This window comes from Sesamum indicum, linkage group LG11 (assembly GCF_026168435.1).
Source record: "Sesamum indicum cultivar Baizhima isolate 11 linkage group LG11, ASM2616843v1, whole genome shotgun sequence".
Lineage (NCBI taxonomy): Eukaryota > Viridiplantae > Streptophyta > Magnoliopsida > Lamiales > Pedaliaceae > Sesamum > Sesamum indicum.
This window is the reverse complement of record NC_142667.1, coordinates 1,590,373-1,616,347: the sequence shown is the minus strand read 5'-3', so window position 1 is coordinate 1,616,347 and position 25,975 is coordinate 1,590,373. Positions and strand designations below refer to the sequence as shown.

General features: G+C 33.4%; 3 protein-coding genes across 7 annotated transcripts; 2 read left to right on the top strand and 1 right to left on the bottom strand.

Moving 5' to 3' along the window:
• Window positions 1-681: 681 nt before the first annotated feature.
• On the top strand, window positions 682-3,377 carry LOC105173196 (serine/arginine-rich splicing factor RS31). 2 transcript variants are annotated; one of them, XM_011094876.3, is made up of 6 exons: window positions 682-839; window positions 1,022-1,131; window positions 1,960-2,072; window positions 2,199-2,434; window positions 2,670-3,107; window positions 3,181-3,377. In XM_011094876.3, exons 2-6 carry the CDS (start codon window positions 1,026-1,028, stop codon window positions 3,218-3,220), a joined length of 933 nt encoding a protein of 310 aa, XP_011093178.1. In that variant the 5' UTR covers window positions 682-839; window positions 1,022-1,025; the 3' UTR covers window positions 3,221-3,377. The 2 variants fall into 2 exon arrangements, with proteins under 2 accessions (XP_011093178.1, XP_088731580.1); XM_088875454.1 differs by having other exon boundaries at window positions 691-839; window positions 1,015-1,131.
• Window positions 3,378-5,965: 2,588 nt separating this feature from the next.
• LOC105173195 (peroxisomal membrane protein 11C) lies at window positions 5,966-8,311 on the top strand. Its single transcript, XM_011094875.3, has 8 exons — window positions 5,966-6,093; window positions 6,383-6,616; window positions 6,894-6,968; window positions 7,051-7,125; window positions 7,207-7,287; window positions 7,397-7,471; window positions 7,558-7,731; window positions 8,021-8,311. Exons 2-8 carry the CDS (start codon window positions 6,425-6,427, stop codon window positions 8,054-8,056), a joined length of 708 nt encoding a protein of 235 aa, XP_011093177.1. The 5' UTR covers window positions 5,966-6,093; window positions 6,383-6,424; the 3' UTR covers window positions 8,057-8,311.
• Window positions 8,312-8,556: 245 nt separating this feature from the next.
• LOC105173194 (F-box protein At4g00755) lies at window positions 8,557-12,717 on the bottom strand. Of its 4 annotated transcripts, none has more exons than XM_011094874.3 (6): window positions 12,518-12,717; window positions 11,775-11,908; window positions 11,069-11,494; window positions 10,808-10,953; window positions 10,521-10,639; window positions 8,557-9,013 (listed from the first exon to the last, which is right to left on the bottom strand). In XM_011094874.3, the coding sequence occupies exons 1-6, from the start codon at window positions 12,604-12,606 to the stop codon at window positions 8,860-8,862; spliced, it is 1,068 nt and encodes a 355-aa protein (XP_011093176.1). In that variant the 5' UTR covers window positions 12,607-12,717; the 3' UTR covers window positions 8,557-8,859. The 4 variants fall into 4 exon arrangements, with proteins under 4 accessions (XP_011093176.1, XP_088731578.1, XP_088731579.1 ...); XM_088875452.1 differs by lacking the exon at window positions 12,518-12,717 and adding an exon at window positions 12,104-12,511; XM_088875453.1 differs by lacking the exon at window positions 12,518-12,717 and adding an exon at window positions 12,391-12,500.
• Window positions 12,718-25,975: the final 13,258 nt, after the last annotated feature.

Genomic DNA, 25,975 nt, shown 5'->3' with positions numbered 1-25,975 from the left:
TTCTCCACTACTATTAAGGTTTATATAATTTTTTTTATATGATTTGAGTGTAAATTTACTAAATGATATTAATAAAATTATGAATATGATTTACATTGCAACTTGACATTATTTTTATTATTATTCATATTTAAATTATCTAAAAGGAAAAAACTTTCTACACTCACAAACGACGATTAATGACACTGGTATACCAATTTATTGTGAAGTTAATAATGTCTTTCGATCGATAAAATAAATAACTTATTTAACTGTTCAAATTTTATACTAATAAATAAATAAATTTTTCTTTCTTTCTTCTTTTTTATTTTTAATGTAATGTATTAATTTATGTATTTTATTTTTATTGATAATATATTTTAAAGTATGTAAAAAATTTACTCATTATATACACATAGAAACGACATTTCACGACGATTATTTAATATAAAAAGAAAAAGCATTTTTCACTCACAAAAGACATTATGTGACACTATTATATTAATTCTTTTATTATGCCGATCGGTGATTTATCTTTTTAATTTTTTAAAAATATAATATATTAATTTATATATTTTATTTTTATTTATAATTTTATTTTAAAAATAAAAATATTATTTATTCTATATTCACAACCACTAATTTGTTCGTATTATAAAAAGCAATGAAAGATTAAAGGGAGGTCAACCCATGGCCCGTAGTCCCAAAATTTCAAGCCCAGCCCAAAATGAGCAGGCCCGAGGACCACTCCGTCAATATTGTGTGCGTAACGCTGTCGTTTGAACTCGCCGTAGAACTGATTTCACCCGACTCCGATCTAGGGTTTCTCCACATCAATTAGGAGTAGCAAAGCTCGAAAGGTATAGTCTTGCGAGCTTATTCTATCTCTATTTTCGTGCGTATATTCGATTTTCGTATGTGTTTGACATACTACATTTGTGAGAAGTCCTTGGTTTATGAGGTAGTTGAGTGGAAAATTCTTCTGGCGAGAGCTGGAAAGGTTTTGCAAGGCGAAGAATCTTATTTTTGCTGAAGTTTTCAGGGTCATGAGGCCTGTGTTCTGCGGGGATCTCGATTTTGATTGTCGCGATTCTGATGTTGAACGTCTTTTCAGAAGATATGGGAGGGTTGACAGGGTGGACATGAAATCTGGTATAATTTACTCTTTACTATTGTTTAGATTTGGAGTAGCTCTTATGGCGTCAAGATTGTGGTCTTTTGTCCCGCTTTACTGAAATAATGGCTGATAATTATGCAATGAAAAAAATTATGGGCCTGGTGTTTGGTTGGCAGAGCGTTTTAATATTCTGCATGGAGATTGGGTGTTTTCTGTTGTCTGTTAAAAGTTTACTTTTTTCCGATGAAGGGATTAAATTACATATGATTGTTTAGCTTTGATCTTCAATTGTGTTTGAAGGAAGCGATTGACTAACATTGCAAAGCCATAACGTGTTCGTTCAACTAGTTCCAGTCGAACAATTTGTGCATATACACGTTAGTTCCCTTTACGAAGTGTGCGCCCTTTTCTGTAGAGCCCCCTACCTTAGTAGTTTCTTTGGTGCAGGATTACTTGGATATTCCATGATCTTCCTAGACGGATGGTTCTCTGTGTTAATTTTCTCACTTGTGCACAAGATACATGTTTGTCTTTGTTCTAAAGACCCATTATGATCTTTCATGGTCCCATCCTCTTTCCTGAGACCTGTGCCTTTTGCATTCCTCATGACTTTGCACAGTCTTCAATTTTAGACATGTTTCAACATAGATATCATGTCAATTGCAGATCTGGTGGCAGGTGTTGTACTTCCTTCATATGGAATTTCCCCTTTTCTCTCCCTCTGGTTTGCAGGGGTTTTGGGTGTGGCAACAGTTTACTTAATATCATGTGGTGATTAAGTGCTTTTAGTGGAGGCATCTTTAGTTAATTATCTGTCTTCCAACTGAAGTGTCTCGGCTTCTTTAACTTTTTTGGCTTTATAGGCTTCGCTTTTGTTTACATGGAAGATGAGCATGATGCAGAGGTTGCAATCCAGAAACTCGACGGGATACACTTTGGTAGAAAGGGATGCAAAATTCGTGTTGAGTGGACTAAGGTTTGTCTGTTGTTCCTTGGGATTTTCTTGCTTATATAGTATTTGCATGAGTTTCAATCATCAGCCAATTAGACATGGTTTTATTCTGTTCCATTACTAAACTAAGTTACTTGAGTTTGATCCCAGCGAGAACGTGGTGGCCGAAGGGATGATATCTCGAAAAGATCTTCAACCAACTCACGGCCTTCAAAGACTTTGTTTGTGATCAACTTCGACCCCATCAATACTAGGAACAGAGACATCGAAAGGTACTTTGAACATTATGGAAGAATATTAAGCGTCAGGATCAGAAGGAATTTTGCATTTGTGCAATATGAGTTGCAGGAGGATGCTACCCGAGCATTAGAAGCAAGCCACAGGAGGTCTGTCTTTCTGCAAGTAATTCATCATTTATTCTAGTGTCATTTCCTACATGCAATGGTGCACTTGGGGCGTCAGGATAATTTATTTAGTGTTAATGTTGCCAATGTTTTTGCTGAATGTTGTCATTTATTAGAACCACAAATCATATTATATACTCTCATAGGTTTCATGCTGCAGGGTGTTGTCGATTTATGAAATAATTTCTCACTTAGGACTGTATAACTCTTGATGCAGTAATTTCATGGATCGAGTTATTTCAGTGGAGTATGCAAATCGAGATGATGATGGGTATAACCCTGATGGAAGAGTTCGAGATGTGTCCCCCGGTAGAAGGAATTATGATCGTGGACATTCTCCAATTCCATACCGAAGGGATAGGGGTAGCCCTGATTATGGACGTGAAACTTTACCAAGCTCTAGATTTGAGCAAAGGGATAGGGATAGGCATAGCCCTGATTATGGACGTGAAGCATTATCAAATTCTACATCTCAGCAAAGGGGGAAGGGTAGCCCTGATTATGGACGTGAAGTCATACCAAATTCCAGAACTCAGCAAAGGGAAAGGGGTAGCCCTGATTTTGGACGTGAAACTGTACCCAATTCTAGATCTGAACAAAGCAACAACCTTCATTATGGAACAGCAGAAAGCCCTTTGAACACCAGATATAATATGTAATACTTGTGCCTGTCAATGTAGTTTTTGAGATGAAATATAATCTAATGCCTGAATTCATTTGTCATGCAGCCATTCGCCTCCACGTGAAAGATCTCGATCTCGATCTTGAGGAAGAAGATTACTGTTGGATGCATTTGGTAGTAGCTGTTATCGTCATTTTCCCCTTTGATTCTCTAATTCTGTGGTGTGATCTTTGAATTGGATGGACGGTGGGCCTATTCCATGTTTAAACAGCTGAATATATATGCTCTTGGTAGTTGGTCTCAGAGTCTTGCCAAAATGATGATATGCTGCTATATATTCCTGTCATTTTCCTTGGTGATTGCTGGAGAATCTGCTAGTAAAAATGCAGGAAGGAAAAGATATCAACACAAATCCATTCCCTGGGCGCACAACGCGCTGCAGCCAAAGCATTCTGTCGCATTAGCATTGCAACCCAAATGAAAAGATTGGTTGGAGAATCTGGATCCGTTCTTCTCCTAGTAAAAATACAGGAGGAGGTAACAAGATAACGGCGATCATGATTGTTTAAAGCTTACCAAATGTAGTCACCTTGCTCTATCCAACTCTTACAATACTGCAAAGAAATACGCCATTCTCGGCGTCTTGCTGCTGTCCTTGAGAAAGAAATGTAAGAAGATGGTTATCTGAAGAAGCTGGCTGGAATGATGTTCCATGATCCAGGTGCGGTTAGAATTGAAAATTCTCATCCTCCCACTCAATAGTCTTATACTGACTTGACTTGAGAGACAGGATGGATAACGACTTTAATTTCTTGATTTCGGAAAGTCGCTAGTTGACAAAGACTTCCATCTGAGAAAGTGACGCAACGCCAACCGTTGGATCGGGTGAAGTAGGACAACATTATTAAATGCGAAAAATTGGAAAATAAGAAAAGAAAAGAGAGGACCAAACACACCTTCCATTCCATCGGTATTCAAATATCTACACCTACCCTATATATAAAAGTGCGAATTTGCTCAAAGACATTATAATATTTTTATTCAAGTATTTTTTTAATAATAAATCAAAATTAATTATAAAATAATAAACACTATTAAAAATTAAATATATATCAAGTGGTTGAGAGGATTAGACCTATTAATTTTTTATAAATTAAATAGTTTTTTTTATAACTAATTTTTATCCATTATTGAAAAAATTAACTTAAGTAAGGGTACAAATGTCTTCCTTTCAAATTTCTTACAGATATATAAACTCAATTTCTTTTCCTAAAAGGTTACCATAATATTTAATTATAAAATTATCATTTAAATTTTTTATAAAAAGGTAACATTATAAAGGGGAAGAAGACTCAATTTATTAATTTGTTATAGCGTAGTTCAATGAAAATAAATTAATTATTTCTTTAACTTAAAGTGCATTAATATAATTTATAAATCTTATATTAGAAAAATTTAAATAATACAAAAATATAACTATTTACTGAGAATTTATTGAGTTCGTATTATTTCTTCTTAAAAGTAAAACACAATCAATAAAACTGTTTGATATATTTTTTTTTAATCTGAAAATGTTTTATAAGACATCGTATAAGATGTTTTTAGGCTTATAAGTTCTATAAAATTGTTCGATAAATTTTTTTTTGTAAAACTTATAAGATTTTAAAATAAGATGTTTGTGATCTTATAAGATTTTTAAGAGAATGTAAACTTACCCATCTTTTTTGTAAGATCTTTTAAACTTTTTAATCCGAATATTTAATAGACAAAATCCCTCTTATGATTTTATTAGCATTTCAATTTTATCGTACGTTTCCTCAAACCCCCCAAAGAAAAACTATATTTATATATGTTTAAATTGTAATAGTTAATTTAATAGTTTTTTCAGATATTATTACAATATAAAGAGTTTACTGTATAAAATACTATTTCGAGCTCTGACCTCTTATTTATTCAAATACTTTAAAAATTTATTTCTAAAGTAGAATTCAACATATTTAATCTCTTAAAACATCTTATACGATGTTTCAAATAAGTTTAGCCGAACACCTTCTAATTTTGTAAAAATATAATATATTATTGATTGAGAAATAGATAATACCAATTAGATTCATGTGAATAAGATCAAGAAATTGCATTGAAAATATGAAAAAAAAAAAAAGTTGCAAGTAAAGCCAAAATATAATATTTTATGCAATAATATTTCAAATTCAGCAGTTAATGAAGAATTTAAACAAAATTAGCATAATTATAGGACATTGCTATACAAATACTGATATTATGAATATTTAATCAGATTAAAATTTGCTGAACGATAGTTAATAAATAATTAGTTAAAATTATTTCACATTAATAATATAAAAAAGCATATGATAGTAAAAGAAAATATATATCATACACTGAAATGATATAATAAAAAAATAAAATTAAAACATAGCAAATTGCCAAAAAAAAAAAAAGAAAAAGAAAGAAAGAAACTACAAATAAGACATAATCAATTTTTTACAATTGGGATTTCTTATAAAAAAATCAAAAAATAAGAGACCTTGACTAATTAATTTTATTTCAATAGGGAAGTTTTGTTGTATATTATATTTTACTTGCACACTAATTTATTACAATCAAAATTATCAAATATAATAATTAGTAAATATAAAATAAAAAATTTCAGTTTTAAAGATTAAATTTTTTATTTAATAATATTAGTTAAATTTAGAATTGAATTACAAATAATAGAAATTAAATGGTTTTAAAACAATCATTATTAATTTTTTTAATATATAATTGTATACATTAATATTTCAGTGATAGAAATATAAGTAAAATTATGAGTTTATTATTCGTTGTAGCTAATAAGTAATATATTTACCTCTAAATATATATGTTTGCAGGCACAATGCCTTCTAGTGTGTGTGTGTATATAATGCATATATACACACAATGGAGAAGAGTGTTTGAACGTTAAACCCTTTGAATTTCTTGTGTTTTTCAGTGGATAATTACTCAGCTTCCACTTCAGGTAAGAAAATGATGAACCCCTTTGGATGTTACTTATTTCTTTCCATTGTAATCGGTGTTAAGTGGGATCGGTAAAGATGAGATCTTTTTTGTTGTGGAATTTTGTAACTGAGATTCTGTGTGTGTGTGTGTGTGTGTGTGTTTGGGTGAAAGGGTTGACTTGTGTGAGTCCTTGCAAGATTAGCTATGAGCACAAACTTAATTCTTTTCGAGTTGACTATTTGTCGCCGGAGCAGTAAAAGATTAGAGTTGAGCTGTGTGGTATTGATGCTTGCTGGAATTTTGTTCAGTTGAGTTGGTGTGTTGAGTTTGGAGGATTATCAAGACAAAACATGAGTTGGGTGGAAGTGAGCAGAGCAGAGCTTGGCCTTGCTGTTTTGTACCTGAACAAAGCTGAAGCAAGGGATAAGATATGCAGGGCGATACAATACGGTTCGAAATTCTTGAGTAATGGAGAGCCTGGCACAGCACAGAATGTTGACAAATCAACTAGCGTGGCCCGGAAAGTTTTTCGTTTGTTCAAGGTGAGTAATGCTAGTGATTTGTGTTGAGGAGTCTGATCTCCTCCTTTTATGATCAGTTTTTTGTGTTTCTTGATGTATGTCTTTGTTTGTCCGTGCGTTCTAACCTTATTTTTCTTTAATTTTCACACCCTTTGTCATGAAGTTCTTGTGAATCTTTACCCTCCTGTTGTGGAAGATTTTCAGAAGACGGCATACTAATTTACACATTCAGATTACATAACTTGTGTGTTTTGTGTCAGTGGGCTTGAGCAATTCTCTGTATTGATTAATTTTACAGTTTATCAATGGTCTCCATGCTCTCATTAGTCCGAACGCTCCCAGAACTCCACTTCCTCTGATTCTGCTGGGAAAGGTCAGGATTAACTCCTCAAACCTAGAATTTTCTACCAAGTCATTTCTTGATATCTCACCCCTTCTCTTGGTGTCTGTTTCAGTCCAAAACTGCACTCTTGTCCACTTTCTTGTTCTTGGATCAAATTGTATGGCTAGGTAGGACCGGCATATATAAGGTATGTTTTAGACTTCTCTAGTTCCACAGAGTTGGGGGATGGATTTGTTGTACTGTAAGCGTGGGAGGTCTTCTTATGCAGAACAAGGAACGTACAGAACTAATAGGAAGGATATCCCTTTTCTGTTGGTTGGGTGCCTCAGTCTGCACCACCCTGGTTGAGGTATGCTTTTGCATGTGCTCCTTCCATTTTCTAGCCTCGAGATGATGATACTTTAGTCACTTCATCGTTGTTGATATCTTTGGCGTGTTTCCTTCGTTTGTCGATTTAGATTGGTGAACTTGGAAGGCTTTCAGCATCAATGAAGAAATTAGAGAAGGAACTGAAGAACACCAATAAATACAAGGTCTGTTGTTGCAGTTTGGCGGTTTCAACCTTGAATTCTTGTTCCTGATACATCCCTTTTTCTGCTGCGTTGCATCTTCATTTCAGAACGAGCAGTACCGGAGTAAGCTTCAGAAATCAAATGAGAGGTCGGTCGACCTCATTAAAGCAGCCATGGACATAGTTGTTGCTGTTGGATTTCTTCAACTGGCACCCAAGAAAGTCACTCCTCGTGTAATTGGTGCCTTTGGATTCGCCACCTCTCTCATCTCCTGCTACCAGGTATCTCTCCCTTTTCACCTCAAGTTTTTAGAACATTCTATGCTTTATATTTCTCCGTTACAAAGTTCTTGTTCTAGTTGTTATGCTGCCATCATTGTCACGCGCAAATAGCTTTATGAAAAGATCGAGATAAGTAGATTGAATTGGCGATTCCTGGTTTTTATATCTGAATCAAGTCGCACGAACCTGAAATCTTTATGTCTGAATAGATTATCATAAGTCAGTATGAGCCTGAAATTTCATAGGATGCGATGTTTTGTTAACAAAATGTTTTAATTGTGTTGAGCAGTTGCTTCCATCACCGCAGAAGGCTAAGACAACCTGAGAGGGGCTTTCTCAGGCCAGCAAGCTTCATTGTCTTAAAACAATTATCAATTATTGGAACCTGTATGAATCTAAGCAATTTGTTGTCTTGTTGGGGTATCTGTTGATTTTCTTGCACAAGAATGTAATAATAATATATGCAGCAGCCTATGCATCCGTCTTAGTATTATATTGTTCATCAAATTACAGAGTCTTGCACTATGTTTGGTTTTATTTTCGGATAATTTTCGATGCAATATAAAATACACTTAATGTTTGCCTCTTTGTTTTTACACCTTTTTTGTGTGTTTTTTTCTATTTTTGAACTTTCTATATATAACATATATATACACACTTATATATATAAATATAATATAAAATAAACATGATTTAACAATGAACTGTAATTTCTACCTCCAAAAATACAATATTAAACATACAATATTTATATATAAAAAAAACATGATTTGACGATGAACAGTGACTTTTATATCCTAAATCCCAACAACAAACATACACCACTTATTTAAAATATTTTAAATTACCTCTAAAATAAAATCCAAATATACACTCTATCTGCAACACACTTATTTATCTCTATTTTTCTCTCTCTATCTCCAAAACATTCCAAAAAAAAAAACCAAACATAATGTTGCAGTTCTACATGTTTTGCCCTGCTTGGGTATCCTATATGCCCAGACTCAGCAAAACAAGTTAAATAAAGGGCTGACATAAAAGGATCTCAGCAGCTGAAATACAAACAATACATGGCATCTGTTGGATCCTCTCCGTAATCTCTGAGACTGTCTCGGGCTGCTGATAACCTTACATGTATGAGTTTTCACCATTACAAGAGTGTTCCAGGGTAGAGTGTAGAGAGTTGGGGTTGTACTGGAGCATGAATTTGCCAGATGGTTCGAACATCTGTATGTTGAATGCAGGCTCTAGGGGAAGCCCCAGGACTCGTACGTGGCAGATACTGCTAGCGCAAATGAAGTGTCAAAATGTTGATGTAGTAAGAAAAACCTCGGCAAAACAAGAAAAAAGACATGGGAGCTCTGCAAATAAACCTTGTACATGAATAGGTACGATGCATGAGTACAGAAGTGATAAAGAAAGACTACTGTTGTAGTAATGCAGAAATGCTTGCATAAAGTATTTGATGAACAAGATCTCTTCTAACCTTAGGCTGAACAATGCTATCCTAACCTAGATAAACTGGAAGTTCGGACAATGGTAAAAGGGAAAGAAGACTGCACTCAATTTAGACATGAAAAATACTTTCAAATGCTGCCTGATGGGCATTTCACATGCAGTGTGCAGCTATTTCTAATAAAAACTAGAAAACTTCTTGGCATGCTTCAAGATAGCTTAAAAATTAGGGTAAATTACAAATGGTTCTCCTGAGGTTTATCATAATTATAAGGGTAAATTACAACTATCTTTCTGAAATTTGGCATAATTACGAATACTCATTTGTTGTTTTGAAAAATTACAAATACCCCCGTCAAATGAAAAATAATTATGTAACCCCTAGACGGTGAAGTGAATATTACTATTTTACCCATGTTGAATTTAAAAAAATAAAATAAAATTGAGGGTGAATAAAATAAATAATATAGAGGGAATATTAGTTCATAAAAATATTTTAGAAAATTATAAAATATATATAAAATTATAATTTACAATCCAAAAGGACATTTTGATCATTACACCAAAAAAAATTGGATGGAAACCTAACTGAATTGGCTCGTTGTTAGACAAACATCAAAATCAAGGGGGTATTTGAAATTTTTCAAATAATGATCAAGTGTTTATAATTATAGAGGGAATGTTAGTTCATAAAAATATTTTAGAAAATTATAAAATATATATAAAATTATAATTTACAATCCAAAAGGACATTTTGATCATTTCACCAAAAAAAATTGGATGGAAACCTAACTGAATTGGCTCGTTGTTAGACGAACATCAAAATCAAGGGGGTATTTGAAATTTTTCAAATAATGATCAAGTGTTTATAATTATGCCAAACCTCGGGGAAAGTGGTTGTAATTTACCCTAATTATAAATACCCCATTATTTGAAAAATTATAAATAACCTATTGGAACTAGCAATCATTAACAAATATTGCCTACAATGAGCTGTCATGAGGGGTATTAGTTAGACGACCGTTAAATGTAAGGGGATATTTGTAATTTTTCAAATAACAAGGAGTATTTGTAATTGGGCAGCCCATTATAATTTACCCTTACCAAAATGTATATATCACCAACAGCAATGCTTTACTTCCCTATCCAATACATGGACCCCATTATCCAAGAGAATTACATGTCAGGGATTGTGAATCTCTTTAATCCTAGTAACAGCTTTAAAGTGACTCATGAAGGAAAATACATTAACGTTTTATTATCTCTTCCAGTAAAAAAATTAATGAAAGAATGTAAGAAATCCAACAGGACAGGAACATCATTCTGGGACTAACCATATGTAGAATAGTCCATCAATTTCTGCCCTCTGAACACTACCCAAAAGCTCAACCTGCAGATATCCACCAATGCAAAGAACAGGCTTTGGAAGCTTGAATCGCTGCAAGCGGTTTTCCTGCTCACAAGCAAGCAAAAGAGTTGGAGTAATCACAAGTTTTTCATTAGGAAAGCTTCTGTCTTTTTCAAAAGCAAAGAACTCAAAATCAAGGAGAAGAATGACTGTTTTCTGTCAGTCGTGCTGCTGATATGGGACCGCTGGGACAAGAACGCCCTAAGAACTCACCTGCTTCATGGGAAATGTAGGTGAAGTATATGTCCATACAAAATTATCATCAGGTTTACATAACAGCAAACACTGGGATCTAGCATAGCCCATTCGGAATCGCACAGACTGTGCTGAGCATATGGGACGGTCTCGTTCCCAATATACTGTAAACGTTGATAGACAACATCATCAGCAAAAGGCACTTTAGCATACAGTGACAGAACCCATACTTAGAAAAGACAATGTAGGAGCATAAAAGATTTACAAAGACAAAACCACCTTCAAAGGGCTGTATATCAATTTCAGTAACAATGGAGATGCCAGCTTTGAGTCTGTAGGTTAATGTCTCGGGCACATCAGGATTGCTATGTCCTTTACTTGACCAGTATGAAGCTATTCCCCACTGCGATCTGCTCCAGGGGCTCAGCGTGTTGACAATGCTTTCGTCTGGATCACGGTCTGTGCTGGAGGCGCTAACTGCATCTGCAATGCAATCCCTTGGAGAAACTTCCGATCTAAATAGAGCCTGAAAGAGAGAAGCATATACTTGATGCTCCTTCTCAAGAACCTCCATCTCAATGGCATTGCTTCGTTCGATGTTCACATTATTCATCCTCCAAGAATTGGGTGCAATTATACGGATATTATTGGAGAGTTGGGGAAACATCGTCAAACACAACTGTTTTAAAAGCCCATTTGCCATTACTGCACAAAAACTTCCACTGCTAAATGTAAGATTTACGACACAAAGACACAAACTCAACGATCAGGTTATACTGCTTAAAGTAAGAATATAAGTATAGGCCATCTCTTATCTAAAGCCATGACAATCCAAATGAGTTTCTACACATGTCAAACACAGAAGGCAATAAAAGAGGATATTAACTCCCAAATGAGTTTCTATCTGCACTTTCAGCAAACAGATGAAAATCCAATTCCACAGCTCCAGTTAAATGGCATCAAAAGAATAACAGTGACAGCTCACCAAAATGGTGCCAAGACCGCGACACAGCACTGGCACGAACTATATCTGCCGGATCATCCAAGCGCATCAAGATGTTCAAGGCCATATCGCTTTCCAAACGTTCCAAGAAATCTATCCTTTGCTCCATTTGCGACCTATTCAAGACCCCAATTTGCAACAGGATTCGGTACAGAAGTTATGTTGACATAACAAAAGAAAGCAAAGACACGGCCAAAGCTATGGGGTTCAATGCAATTTACCTCTGTGATATTCCAAATAAACAAATTACTACCCTATCAAGAAAAAAAAAAATTACCCTCTGTATTATTTTTAAAATAAAGTAATTTTACCTCACGCGGGTTTGCTTGCATTTCTCCCCAAAGTTATGTCTACTAAATAGCATGCAACAAAGAACGGAAAGAACTCTATAAATTCACGCATTTGCAGATGTTCCAAATGCAATTCCAACTTGCTTCACACTAAAAAGCATTCCGTACATATTTAAACTATGGATAACACAGACAGCTACAAGATTCTAAACAACAGCAGGAAATCAAGCGTGTATGTATGCTACTTGCAGCTTCGATTTTTCTGAACATAGAAGCTCAGACAAGAACCCTAATGTCTGAAAACTTACAAAGGAAAAAGAGTGGAAAAACAAGCGAGCTCTGATCCCAGATTCAGCAAAAATTCAAGAAAAGAGAAGAGAAACCCATACAGAAATTCAGAGAAAAAAAAAAAGAGAAAGGAAGATGAAGACTTACCTCGTGCTCGGATGTTGTATTACAATTTGACGAACAACCTTTTTTCTTAAAGAAACCCTTTCCAGTTTAAAATAGGAACAAGAAACCATATGAAAATTGCATAATCTCAGCTATTTTAATCATCATCATGTGAATCCCACTTCATGATCACTAGGTCAACTGCAAAAAAGTTTAAGTAATTGACTTTGGTTCTTAAACATAGTTATTTATACACTTTTCGTCGTCAAATTGTTATGTTTCAGACGTTTTTAGTTTTTCCATTAATAAAACTGTTAAAGTTAATTAAACTTATATTTTGAAAGAAGAAAAAAATAGTCATTTTCCTTCTGCTTTTATTATATTTTTTAAGTTTTGGTCCAGATTGGACCAAATTTTAAAAAACACTACAAAATGGAAGGAAATGACTATTTTTCCCCATCAAATGAAATTTTCATTAATTTTTTAACTGTTTTATTAATAGGATGACTAAAAAAACTAACTTGAGGACCAAAACGGAAATCTCAAATTGTTTGAGAATCAAAATTATATAAGTGCTATGTTTGAGGACCAAAATTCTATTAATCCCGATTCCAAACAAAAACAATATTATGACAAACGATGCACTCACGTTGTGCAACTATAAATTATCTCATAATCGTTTCATACCAAAAGTTATAACTATTTGAAGTCTATTAAACAAATCACATTATCTGCGCTTGCCTTCCCATCCAAAATTCTTGAAATGCAATTCATGTGTGTTCTGCACAGAATCAAAAATTAATTCGAATCAGGTTTAATCAAGCGAGTGTCAAAACACAACAATTAATGAATTAATTGAATTCACATTATATGGGCTACAACCCATTTTTAAATTTTCAAAGCCCAATGTATAACTATTAGGCTTCATTAACACTGAGCTAGTCTGTGTGCTGGGCTTTAAGCATCGCTTCTTGTACTTTTATCATTGTTCAGACCATTTCCATACATATTTAACAAACATGGGTGTTAGAGTATGGTCGTTGTCATTCTCCCAACTAGGGGTGAGCGTCGGGACGGGTTATTCGGGTTATTCGGGTCGGGTACCCGACACATCGGGTTGGGAAAAAATGAACCCGAACCCGACTGAGTCGGATACCCGACCAATAAAGTCAAGGCTTTTTAAATCCTAATGCCTACAGACTAAAAAAGCAATCGAATTCTCGACCTATCAAGCATTATAAACATACAAAGTGGAAGAACTACTAGAGAAAGTCAAACAAATTAAAAAGGTAACATTACACAACGAGTTAGACTGAGATTGAGAGTGACTTCTAATTCCATCCATTGAGAAACCAATGTTTCCAATCTGCAAAGTATAAGAACAAAAAAAATAAAAAAAGTAAAGCTCCGTCCAATAAGAACAAATTATATGGAACAATTTTATTTGTTGTAACTATATTACTTATACAATAAGTGTAGTAATGTTATCCCATATCCACAATTCAACACATTCAACTTAGTTATCAAGAAGTTGCTTTCATTATTCATACAAACAGTGCAACTATCCTGAAATTTTGAACATGACTGGTGACTCTGCGGAAATGTCAATCTAACTCAATTTACTTTGTCCATGTATTGTTTAATAATGCTGCAATTGAACGACACATCATTCCTTCATGTAAAGAAAGACATATACCTCTTATTGATAGAAAATTACTGTGAGAAACATTTGTCATGCTAGTGAGATGTGTTGTTAGGTGTAGTATATGCACAATTAGTCGCATTTCGACCTCTGTCATCCAAAGTTGCTTTCCTTGTTGCTCATATAATAACTACAACTATCTTGACATCATAACCTGACTCAGCGAGATGAATCTAATGCAATCTGTTCTGTCCATCTATTGTATGATGCATGCTGCGTAGAAAGATGACTTACCTTCAATTTGGCATTTCAACAAACATTTAATATGCATAGAAAGAAAGAAACTTACCTTCAAAATCAAAAGCAAAACAAACCCAACAACTAACCAAAAATCTAATTTCACAACAAATGCATCACCATTACATGATTACAACTCCATTATTAAAAAATTACCTGGCAAAATAGCGAGTGCGGACTGTTTCGGCGAAGGAGGAGAAGTCATTGATGGTGGGTCGGTGGCAGGCTGGCAGCGGCTTCTGGTCGCCGGTGGCAGCAACAACAGGTCCTTGGAGTCGACGGCAATGATTGGAGGAAGAACATTTTTTGGGAAGAAGCATAATGTTTGGTTTCAATTTTGCTTAATCTCCGAGATGCGCCAAAATATGAACAATGTTTGTCTTGAAAGTTTTTGTGGTGTTTTAAGATGTTTTGAAACAGTGCCTCATTTATTTTTTGTCAAAATAAGTCTACACTAATTATAGGCACTACAACTAAAAAAATTATATACATACTCATACATATATATAAATATATATAAAAAAAATATGATTTGACAATGAACAGTAGTTTTTGTCTCCTAGTAACAACATTCAACAAATTATACTTATTTTATATTATCTCCAAAAAAAAATCCAAACGTATATACTATTGTTGGAGAATGACTAAGTCTTTAGACTCCTAGACTCCTAATCTTTAAGACTCCTAAAATTATTTTTTACTTTTAAAATATTAAGATAAATCCATTGAATATTTGTGGATGGGATAGAGTCCTATTTTTTCCAACTACTTAGGTAAGGCTCTATAAATAGGGGTAAACTCATTTCATTTTACACACCAAAATTTGAGAGCTCTCCTCTTCTAGCTCATTTCTCTTCTTTCATCTCTGAGTTTTATATTTTGTTCGTTGTTCCAAGCTTTCTTCCATGAGTGCGCGTGTAAGAAAGTAATAGCTGTGTTAACCTTGGGGAGCGATCGGTTTATACTATTTGCACCACGGTAGTATCGAAATTTTATTTTCAAGGCAGTGGTTTTCCACGGCACAGTCTTTCAATTTTCCAACAGTTGAAAGCGAAATATTATTATAATGGCTGTTCTAATTGCTAAAACACTGTCTGACCTCTCCAAACTAGAGCCACTTGACGGGACCAACTATAAACGATGGTCACAAAAGTTGCTCATATTTTTTGAACAATTGGACGTGGACTATGTGCTGTTCCAGAATCCACCAGAAACTCCAACTGAAATCTCCACTCTTGCCATTACTGCAGCGGCAATTCCAGCAGAAGGGACGACTACAAAATTTGAGCACGAGATAAAACTGAAATACGACAAAGATAATAAAACGGTGAGAGGTCATCTGCTGAATCATATGAATAATTCTCTGTTCGATTTATTTGTCAATCTATAAGAGTGCCAAAGAAATCTGGACTACAATGGAGGCAAGATACGGAGGTGATGACGCTGGAAGAAAAAAGTACGTCGTCGGCAAATGGCTTCAATTTCAAATGGTCGATGAGAAGCCTATAATGGACCAAATCCATGAGTACGAGAACCTAGTAACTGAAGTGCTAAGCGAGGGCATGAAAATGTGTGAAATTTTACAAGCCAACGTACTACTGGAGAAATTCCCTCCTACTTGGAGCGAATATCGCAACCTTTTGAAGCACAAGAAAAAGGATCTAACACTTCAAGAACTGATCAGCCATATGAGAACGGAGGAAGCAAATCGCCTAAAAGATAAGAAAACTTCTCTCTCTTCTGTTTCAGTTAAAGCTAACCTTGTTGAGTCTGCTGGATTTAAAAACAGGTTTTCCCAGAATAAAATAAAAGGTTTTCAAAAGAACAATCAACACAAGATGTTCAAAGGACCTGACAGGAAGATCCAAAAGCACAAAATATCGTGCTACTGCTGTGGGAAACTAGGACACAAAGCGTACCAGTGCTACCATAGAAAGGATCAACAAAAGACAAACCAAAAACCAACCGCTAAATCTACTCCACAAGTCAACCTAGTTGAATATGATGAGATCATCGCTGCAGTAGTTGTAGAAGCCAACTTGATAGAGAACAAAGAAGATTGGATACTAGACACTGGCGCATCCAGACATTTCTGCTCCAACAAAGCACTATTCCATGAACTTAGCGACGCAACGGACGGCGAGTGTGTCTTCATGGGAAACTCTACAACCGCCGGAGTCTTGGGTAAAGGAAAGATCTTCCTTAAACTTACTTCTGGCAAAACACTTGCTTTGAATGACGTACTATATGTGCCTTCCTTACGTAGAAATCTAGTTTCTGGTAGTTTATTGAATAAAGCTGGCTTAAAAATTGTGTTAGAATCTGATAAGGTTATAATCACTAGGAATAATGACTTTGTAGGAAAGGGATACTTATCTGGTGGTTTATTTGTTCTAAACACTGTTTCGCCTGCCATTAATAAAATTTCTTCCAGTTCTGCTTATTTGATAGAATCTGTTGATATTTGGCATGGTAGATTAGGACATGTAAACTATTCCTCTATTAAAAGGTTGAAAACTATGAATCTTATTAATATTTCTGACACAAATGGATGCTCTAAATGTGGAATTTGTGTAGAGGCAAAATACGTAAAGAAATCTTTTAAACCCATCACATCTAGAAGTACTAAATTATTAGAATTAATCCACTCAGATCTAGCTGATTTCAAAAACACATTAAGCAAGGGTGGTAAAAAATATTATATCTCTTTCGTTGATGATTTTTCTAGATACACTAGGATTTATCTATTAAAATCAAAAGATGAGGCTACTGAAATATTTTTGAAATTTAAGGCTGAAGTTGAAAAGCAATTAGACAAGAAGATTAAAAGACTCAGATCTGATAGAGGTGGAAAGTACAATACTAAATTCTTGAAAGAATATTGTGAGATTAATGGAATAATCTATGAAATGTCTGCTCCATATACACCTCAACAAAATGGCATAGCCGAACGAAAAAATAGAACTCTAAAAGAAATGATGAATGCTATGCTTTTAAGCTCAGGTATGCCTGATAATATGCGGGAGAAAGCAGCTTTATCTGCATGTTATATCCTTAATAGAGTCCCACATAAAAAATTGGATAAAACCCCTTATGAATTATGGAAAGGGTTTGCTCCTAACTTTAAACATCTTAAAGTGTGGGATTGTCTGGCTAAAGTAGCATATCCAGAATTTAAGAAAATAAACATAGGACCTAAAACCTTTGATTGTGTGTTTATTGGATATGCCCAAAATAGTGCCGCATATAGATTCATGTGTTTAAATGATTACTCTCTTTGTGAATCAAGAGATGCTGAATTTTTTGAACTAGTTTTTCCATTAATTAAAACTTCTAGAACGGACATAGCTTTGTCAAGGAATAAACCTTTGTTAACTTCCTCTAATTCTATTGTGAATGAACCTAGAAGAAGTAAAAGATAAAAAACTGGACATAGTTTTGGACCATTCTTTCTAACTGCTTTCATAACGGAAGACCAAGGAAAGATAAATGAAGACTTTGTTTCAATGTTTTTAGTTGAAGATGATCCTAAGACATATGCGGAAGCAATAACCTCCATAGATTCTAGTTTCTGGAAGGAAGCCATTAAAAATGAACTAGATTCTATAATGTTAAATCATACTTGGGATTTAGTAGATTTGCCTATAGGAAGTAAGCCTATAAAATGCAAATGGGTATTCAAGAAAAATTAAAACCAGATGGATCAATAGCTAAATTTAAGGCACGATTAGTGGTTGTGGGTTATACACAAAAGAAAGACATAGACTACTTTGATACATATTCACCCGTGACAAAGATTGCAACCATTAGAACTCTAGTTGCACTATCAGCTATTCTTGGCTTAATAATTTATCAAATGGATGTAAAAACAGCCTTCCTAAATGGAGACTTGGAAGAAGAAATATATATGGAACAACCAAAGGGGTTTATTATACCTAGCCAAGAAAATAAAGTTTGTAAACTTAGAAAATCACTATATGGGTTAAAACAAGAACTGAAACAATGGTATGAAAAGTTTGATCATACTTTAAAAACTAATAGATACAAAACACATGTATCAGATACATGTGTATACTCAAAATTGTTTGGGACAGAATGTGTTATTATATGCCTATATGTCGATGATATGCTGATTTTTGGCAGTAACATAGAAAGAATTAATGAAATCAAAAGATTCTTATCGGCACATTTTGACATGAAAGATCTAGGAGAAGCTGATGTAATCCTAGGCATTAAAATTAGAAAAACGAAAAATGGGTTCTCTCTTTGTCAGTCTCACTACATAAAGAAAATCTTGGACAAGTTCGGTGGTCAAGATGAAATACCAGTCAAAACACCCTATGACGCGAGTATATGTCTCAAAAAAAAATAAAGGTGATAGTGTGTCACAAGCTGAGTATGCAAAATCATAGGGAGTGTTATGTTTCTCATGAACTAAACCAGACCTGATATAGCTTATGCTGTGAGTAGACTAAGTCGGTATACCCATAATTCCAATAATGAACATTGGAATGCACTACGTCGCTTGTTAAGATATCTAAAGGGGACTATAAACTTGAGTTTGCACTTTAATAAATTCCCCCCAGCGTTAGAAGGATTTTGTGATGCAAATTGGGTTACCGATAATGATGAAGTAAGCTCAACTAGTGGATTCGTCTTTACTTTGGGTGGGGGAGCTATTTCCTGAAAATCTGCAAAACAAACTTGTATAGCTTGCTCTACTACGGAATCTGAATTTATAGCTCTTGAATTAGCATGTCAAGAAGCAGAGTGGCTGAGAAACTTATTGGGAGATGTGCCCTTGTGGGGGTCAACTGTGCCAGTATCTCTACACTGTGACTCCCAAGCTGCTATTGGAATTGCCAAGAACTATGCTTACAATGGCAAAAGGAGACATTCGTATCAGACACGAAGCAGTGAAAGAACTCCTAAAGAATGGGATCATCTCCCTGGATTAGGTGAGGTCCGAGAGGAACTTGGCAGATCCTCTCACTAAAGGACTAACCAGGAGAATTATCTTTGAGTCTTCGAGAGCAATGGGGTTAAAATCCCTTGATTGATGAAATATGGTATTGACCATATAAATCCATAGCCCTATGTTTGGGTGGTCCTAATAAGGACTTGATGGATAACTCTGACTCTGTTCAGGAAGATAGCCTCATAGCTCAGTTGTTGAGTGGTCTATAGACTTGATGAAGCTATCTGTGTTGAGTGTGGAGGTGGGCCGCTTCTATGAAAGAAAAATGAAAGTTCTTTCTAGAGCACTCATTTGAACCCAAGGTATAAAGCGTTATCGCGGAACAACGAACACTAAGGAATTCATACGTGATTGTGGGGGTTTCAATTTGAGCTATCGAAAGTTCAATAGTCATATCACTCTCGTTAGCCAAATTGATTGCTCACTTCACTACGCATTAATTCAATCGAAAGATATTAATGTGTAAGTATATCTATTCCTTCACTCAGAAATCATATTCGTCTTTTACATTAATCATTTGTGGGGGATTGTTGGAGAATGACTAAGTGTTTAGATTCCTAGACTCCTAATCTTTAAGACTCCTAAAATTAATTTTTTGCTTTTAAAATATTAAGATAAATCCATTGAATTTTTGTGGATGGGATGGAGTCCCATTTTTTCCAACTACTTAGGTAAGGCTCTATAAATAGGGGTAAGCTCATTTCATTCTACACACCAAAATTTGAGAGCTCTCCTCTTCTAGCTTATTTCTCTTCTTTCACCTCTAAGTTTTATATTTTGTTCGTTGTTCCAAGCTTTCTTCCACGAGTGCGCGTGTAAGAAAGTAATAGCTGTGTTAACCTTGGGGAGCGATCGATTTATACTATTTGCACCACGGTAATACCGAAATTTTATTTTCAAGGCAGTGGTTTTCCACGGCACAGTCTTTCAATTTTCCAACAACTATCTCTAACACATATTTATTTATCTTTGTTTCTCTCTCTATCTCCACAAAATACATCAAAATAAGTTAAAAATAAAATCAAACATAGTGTTGGTGTTTTTGGTGTAAAGTATAACCCGTTTGAACCCTCTCCCTTTTTGCCTTTCTCCCGATCGGGTTCTTCGGGTCGAGTGGTCTAACCCGCACCCGAACCCGACTATTCTTAATCGGGTTACGAGTTAATCCGAACCCGTACAAAACTCAAAAAAATCGACCCGAATAGTTTGTATCCAATCGGGTCGGGACCCAATTAACCTGATCCGTTCGCCCACCCCTACTCCCAACACAAACAGACTCTAACAAGATTGTTTTTTTTTTTTTAAAGAATAAAGATAAATTACAACAACCTCTCTTGAGGTTTGACATAACTATGAATACCTTCTCATTGTTAGAAAAGTTATCAATATCCCCCTAGTTTTAACGATCGCCTAACAATTAGCCAATCCATTGGTCAGTTTCCATCCATTTATAGGTGAATTGACCAAAATGCCCTTATGGACTAATAATTATAGTTTTATTTATTTTTTAATTTTTTTTATTTTTTATGGACTAACTGGAATTTTTTTTATAAATTTTCAAAAAATTTTCATCCACTCTGTTTTATTTTTTTTATAAATTTTTAATTTTTTTAAGAAAATATAGTAAGCGCAAAATTGGTAATTTCATACCTTGCTTCAACACTTACATAATTTCATCAAACATCAGGGATATGTTTGTAATTTTTCAAACACCCAAGGGGTATTCGTAATTATGTCAAACTTCAGTATTGTCGTTATAATTTACCAAAAAAAAAAAATCAAAGTGGTTATATATACAGTTGAGAAGTGCAAAAATGTCGTCAATCTTTTTCACCAAAGCCAACATGTGACACCCATGTGCCTCTTTTCCCTCCAAATAGCTGTACAAAACTGCACGTGACAAATACATGGCTGTTTTCATAGTTTTTTAGGTAGGTGGCCACATGCATTGATTTTTCAAGTTGTGAGACCTAATTTGCTGTGTCTATAAAGTTTGGGATTGAAAGTGTAATTACCCCTCAATAGTGGGATAAAAAGTACAATTTTATCATTTTATTGTAAAAACAAGAATAGAAATAGGTAATTTACAAATCACATATTATTTTCATATGCCAAATTTAAGTGTAAACTACAACATCATTCATAATATGGAATTATCAAATATTAATAGAGATTTCATTTACAATATGTACATAATATATATATATATATATATATATAATTCACATTGTTATTCATATTGCAATATTAAAATATGAAAACAAAAATTCAAGGCAACCTCCGTGCTAAATATGCGAAAGAATTTTTATTATTTTTTCTACCAACAATCCGTCATAGTTTTTAAAATAAGATATATATAATTTTCGAAGCATTTATTGCTCCCGAAATTCAATGGCCGTCTTCTCATCTAAACCAATCTCCCCCCTCCCCCCACCCCCGCTCCTCTTATCCATATATATGAGGAATTTATAGAAAATTCATCGGTGCACCCTCAATGATTGTGACTCTAAACCCTAATCACTCGTCATAGCTCATTTTCGGGCTTTGATTATACTATATCATTTATATATTTAGAACCATATATATATATTATACCCGTACATATTAAATATAATAAAAAATAAAAAAGCATTATAAAATACAAAAAAAAAATCTAAAAGTACATTGTGAAACTCAAATTGACAACATACTAATTAAAAAAAACATCATTGTAGCAAGTGAACAAGAAATCCTTGGGGGAGGGCTGCTCCCTTCACTTCAAGTCCACAAACATATATATATATATATATATATATATAATAAAATGAGATGTCCAAATGCTGACAGCAGAGGATGTGTACATGGATTTGCGCAGAAGGGTTCTTGTGGCCTCAGATGTTCTGCTGACTCACCTCCACATCCACACCCAACATCTCACTTTTCCTAATTATTATGTGAATTATTAACTGTCATTAGTGATTGTCTTATTATTTTAAACTGCCCTTTTAATTAAATTACACACAAAGTGGAAAAGGAATCATTTACCTTTAGTCTTTCTGCAATTAAAGAAATGACCAAAGCAACATTTGTTTAATCCTTCCAAAGATTAGTGACAGTTTAGGGGTTATGATTAAGGCAAGAAAACAGGTGTTTAGTGGTTAAAATAGTGATCCCTTTTTGTCTTAATCAAAGGAAAAAAGTGCATACTTTGAAGGGATGGGAATGGGACCTCTAATTATGGAATACTAGTCACCAACATTATTATTATTATTATATAAGCACAGCCATTTCTAATCAGAAGGTTGTGCGTTCAATTTTTCTCATCATTATATTAGGCTTTTTCTTACCAGTAAAGACAATAAGAAAATTACATTATTCTGATAGTCTTGCCGAATTACTGAACTGCCCATGATCAAGAACGACCACCTTATGAAGACAATTAATCAGAGGCCTGAACTGTATTTTTGCTGCCCCATAATATGGGTGTAAAAGGGTCCATTTTTTTGGGGAAGAAGATCCAGAGTAATTGTAATATTGAGATCGCGCAAAGTTTAAGGTTGTAATTTCCTGACTGAATGCAGTTTGTTATTTTTGCATTGATGGGTGATTTGTAAATACCTTTGAGAGAATATGACAGCCTCCAGGGTGATGTTTTGGTCCATCATGGCGATCGAAATTGAAGATATCGGAGATGCCATTAGTTAAAGTTAATAGGGAGGGGTAGTAGAGCTACATTTCAAAAAATAATATAGGCGATTTTTTAACTAAACTTTTTAAACATAAGAGGGTTTTATGTTCTTTGGCTATTTATTTATTTTATAAAAGAAGAAAGAAAGATTCACAAAGATTACACCTACCACCAAATTTAGAGTGTGGATAAGGTTCTTCACCAAGTGTGGAGTAGTCCCTAGCTGTGTCCTATACTCTTTTTCTAGATATGGGAATCATGATTATTAAATGTAGTGACCTTTGGAAGACACTAATTTGTAGTTTATTATATATGAATACATTTAAAATAATTTTATATAATTTTAATTATTACTAAATATTCGACATTAGATACGTGGACTATTCAGAATTTTTTAAAAAAAATTCGAATATGGTATAAAATACGTTTTTTGTAGTATCTGATTAATAGTAGATATGACGAGAGTATTAATTTATATGATAAATTATATTGACAGCCCTTGAGGTTACCATTCTTTTTAAAATTATAAGTACAGCTCCTGAGGTTGTTATAATTGTAATTACAAGTATTCTCCTTATTAAAGAACGAAACCTCGCCATTATACATCTTGAACTAAATACCGAGACCCCTTCAGAAGGTGCTTTTGTAAATATTTACGAAACTAAATCTAATTTAAGTGAAAAATGCTGATATAATTTATTCTAAACTTATCACAAACTCCTCTGCACCAGAAAAATATATTTGACAATATTACATATATATTAATATTAAAATGTTAATGGACTATCCTAATGTAATTAATAAATTTTAATACTTTTAAAAAAATTATCATATCACATATTCGTATTATATTTCTATAAAATCTTACTTCATATTAATGTAAAAGAAACTATATATTATCACAAATAGAAAATATTATATAATGTATGATAGCAACATAGGAAGTAGGAAGAAGTCAGAAAAAGCTAAATTAAAACAAACACAAACGTATAATTACCAAAACTTTAACATAATCTTTGGATTCGTTTTCTGAGTGTTTTTTTGTGTTTTGTGGAGATAGAGAGAGAAAAACAAAGATAAATAAGCATGTATTAGAGATGATATACATGTTTTGATTTGTTTTTGGAAATAATTTAAAATAAGTATTGTACGTTTGATGTTGTGTTTTGAGAGACAAAAATTACTATTCATTGTCAAATCATGTCTTTTTTATATATATATTTATGTATATGTATGTGTATATATATGTATATATTTATACTAAAACAGTTTAAAATACTTAGATAATGTGTTTCTGAATGATGACAAACATTGAGCATGTTTTGACTCATTTTAAAAATAACTTGAAAATGAAAACAAATATAGTGTAATATTTTTACTTGTACACTAATAATAATAACTTGGTCAAATACGTTTCATTTTTATTTTTCCTTTTTTGGTTTTAAATTTAATTTTCCTGTGATTGATTTTATGACAAGTGAGAGAGACAGAGAGTGAGGTGGAAATTTGATTTGAATAAATTAATTAAAAAGTATATTACATTATCCATCAAATTTTTATGCAATTGGAGGGGAAGGGGGGTGGGGTGGGGGGTAGTGGGATTATTAGTTTTGGGGAATTTTGAGACAAGTGGCAATCTATGTATATGTGGGACGTTTGAGCAACCTTGGCGGGCATGTCAGACTACTTGCTCAGATAAGAGCGTGTTTCCCACACTTTGCATACTTAATGTTGGAAGGGATGTTAATAATTAGGAATAATTACTATTCATTCTCCTGGAATTTAATATAATTACATTTAAATTTTATGTGATTTGAAAAATTACAACTAACATTTCTGAAATTTGATTCTATTTATCAAATAAGTTCCTCTATTAGTCAAAAAAATTACTAAATTTGTTGATATTAACCAAAAATTGAATGAGAATTAATTTTACCCTTGATTGACTATTACTGACTTATTGTATGTCAAATAATATTTTTTAAACTAAAATACTGTTATAACTGTGAAAATATACTTTCTCATGTGTATTAATATGTGAATACGTATGAGGGTAATTTAATCATAAAAAGATTCATTTGACCGGTAATAAGTCAGTAATAAGTCAACCGATAGTAATATATATCTTTTTTTAATTTTTTTTTGTTAATATTAATAATTTTGGTGAATTTTAACTAATGGAGGGACTTATTTGTTGGACGAAAGCAAACTTTAAGGGTACTAAATATAATTTCCCAAACTATATAGGGTCTACGTATAATTACACAAAACTTCAGGGGAGCGGAGGGTAATTATATCTTATAATTAAGGTTTATTATACTTTAGCATTCGAAGTACTATCATTTTTATATTTTGGTATCTTTTTTTTTTGTCAATTTATCATTGTACGAAAGTTTACATTTTGTCATTATAAGTTGATACAAAAAAAGGTTTAGACGATAAATTACAAAATTTAGCCAAATTTCAAAAGAGCCCATTGTAATTTACACTTATCATTTATATATGTATAACGAAATCTAACAAATGAAAATAAAAGTAAGGGTTTATTACACTTAAATTCCATTTAAAAATATAAAATTATATTTTTTTCTAAAAAAATTTTAAAATTACACTTATACCCCTTCCGAAAATACGTCATTTACACATGACCTTCTTCCGTTAATGTTTGGATGAGAAATGCTGACTCAAGTAAAAAGAGTTACATAAAATTTTTAATTTTGCCACTCATTTAACATTCTCATGCATATTTTGGTATATATACGGAGTGCGATAAAAATTATTATGTATATATATATGTGTGTGTGTGTGTGTGCATGTTCTTTTTCTTTATAAGTACAAAATTATTATATAAGGACATAAAATGAGGGGTAAAATAAAAATGTATATAATTAATTTTTTGGTAATATAAATATTTTT

What these genes read in the sequence shown, in the direction of transcription:
- LOC105173195 (XM_011094875.3), top strand. Translation starts at nt 6,425, where the DNA reads ATGAGTTGGGTGGAAGTGAGCAGAGCAGAGCTTGGCCTTGCTGTTTTG. An exon ending in AGAACACCAATAAATACAAG is followed by an intron (nt 7,472 to 7,557) that starts GTCTGTTGTTGC and finishes TCTTCATTTCAG; the next exon opens with AACGAGCAGTACCGGAGTAA. An exon ending in CTCTCATCTCCTGCTACCAG is followed by an intron (nt 7,732 to 8,020) that starts GTATCTCTCCCT and finishes TGTGTTGAGCAG; the next exon opens with TTGCTTCCATCACCGCAGAA.
- LOC105173194 (XM_011094874.3), bottom strand. Translation starts at nt 12,606, where the DNA reads ATGGTTTCTTGTTCCTATTTTAAACTGGAAAGGGTTTCTTTAAGAAAA. An exon ending in GCGGTCTTGGCACCATTTTG is followed by an intron (nt 11,495 to 11,774) that starts GTGAGCTGTCAC and finishes GTTTTTGTGCAG; the next exon opens with TAATGGCAAATGGGCTTTTA. An exon ending in CTACATTTCCCATGAAGCAG is followed by an intron (nt 10,640 to 10,807) that starts GTGAGTTCTTAG and finishes GCTTGTGAGCAG; the next exon opens with GAAAACCGCTTGCAGCGATT.
- LOC105173196 (XM_011094876.3), top strand. Translation starts at nt 1,026, where the DNA reads ATGAGGCCTGTGTTCTGCGGGGATCTCGATTTTGATTGTCGCGATTCT. An exon ending in TTCGTGTTGAGTGGACTAAG is followed by an intron (nt 2,073 to 2,198) that starts GTTTGTCTGTTG and finishes GTTTGATCCCAG; the next exon opens with CGAGAACGTGGTGGCCGAAG. An exon ending in TTAGAAGCAAGCCACAGGAG is followed by an intron (nt 2,435 to 2,669) that starts GTCTGTCTTTCT and finishes CTCTTGATGCAG; the next exon opens with TAATTTCATGGATCGAGTTA.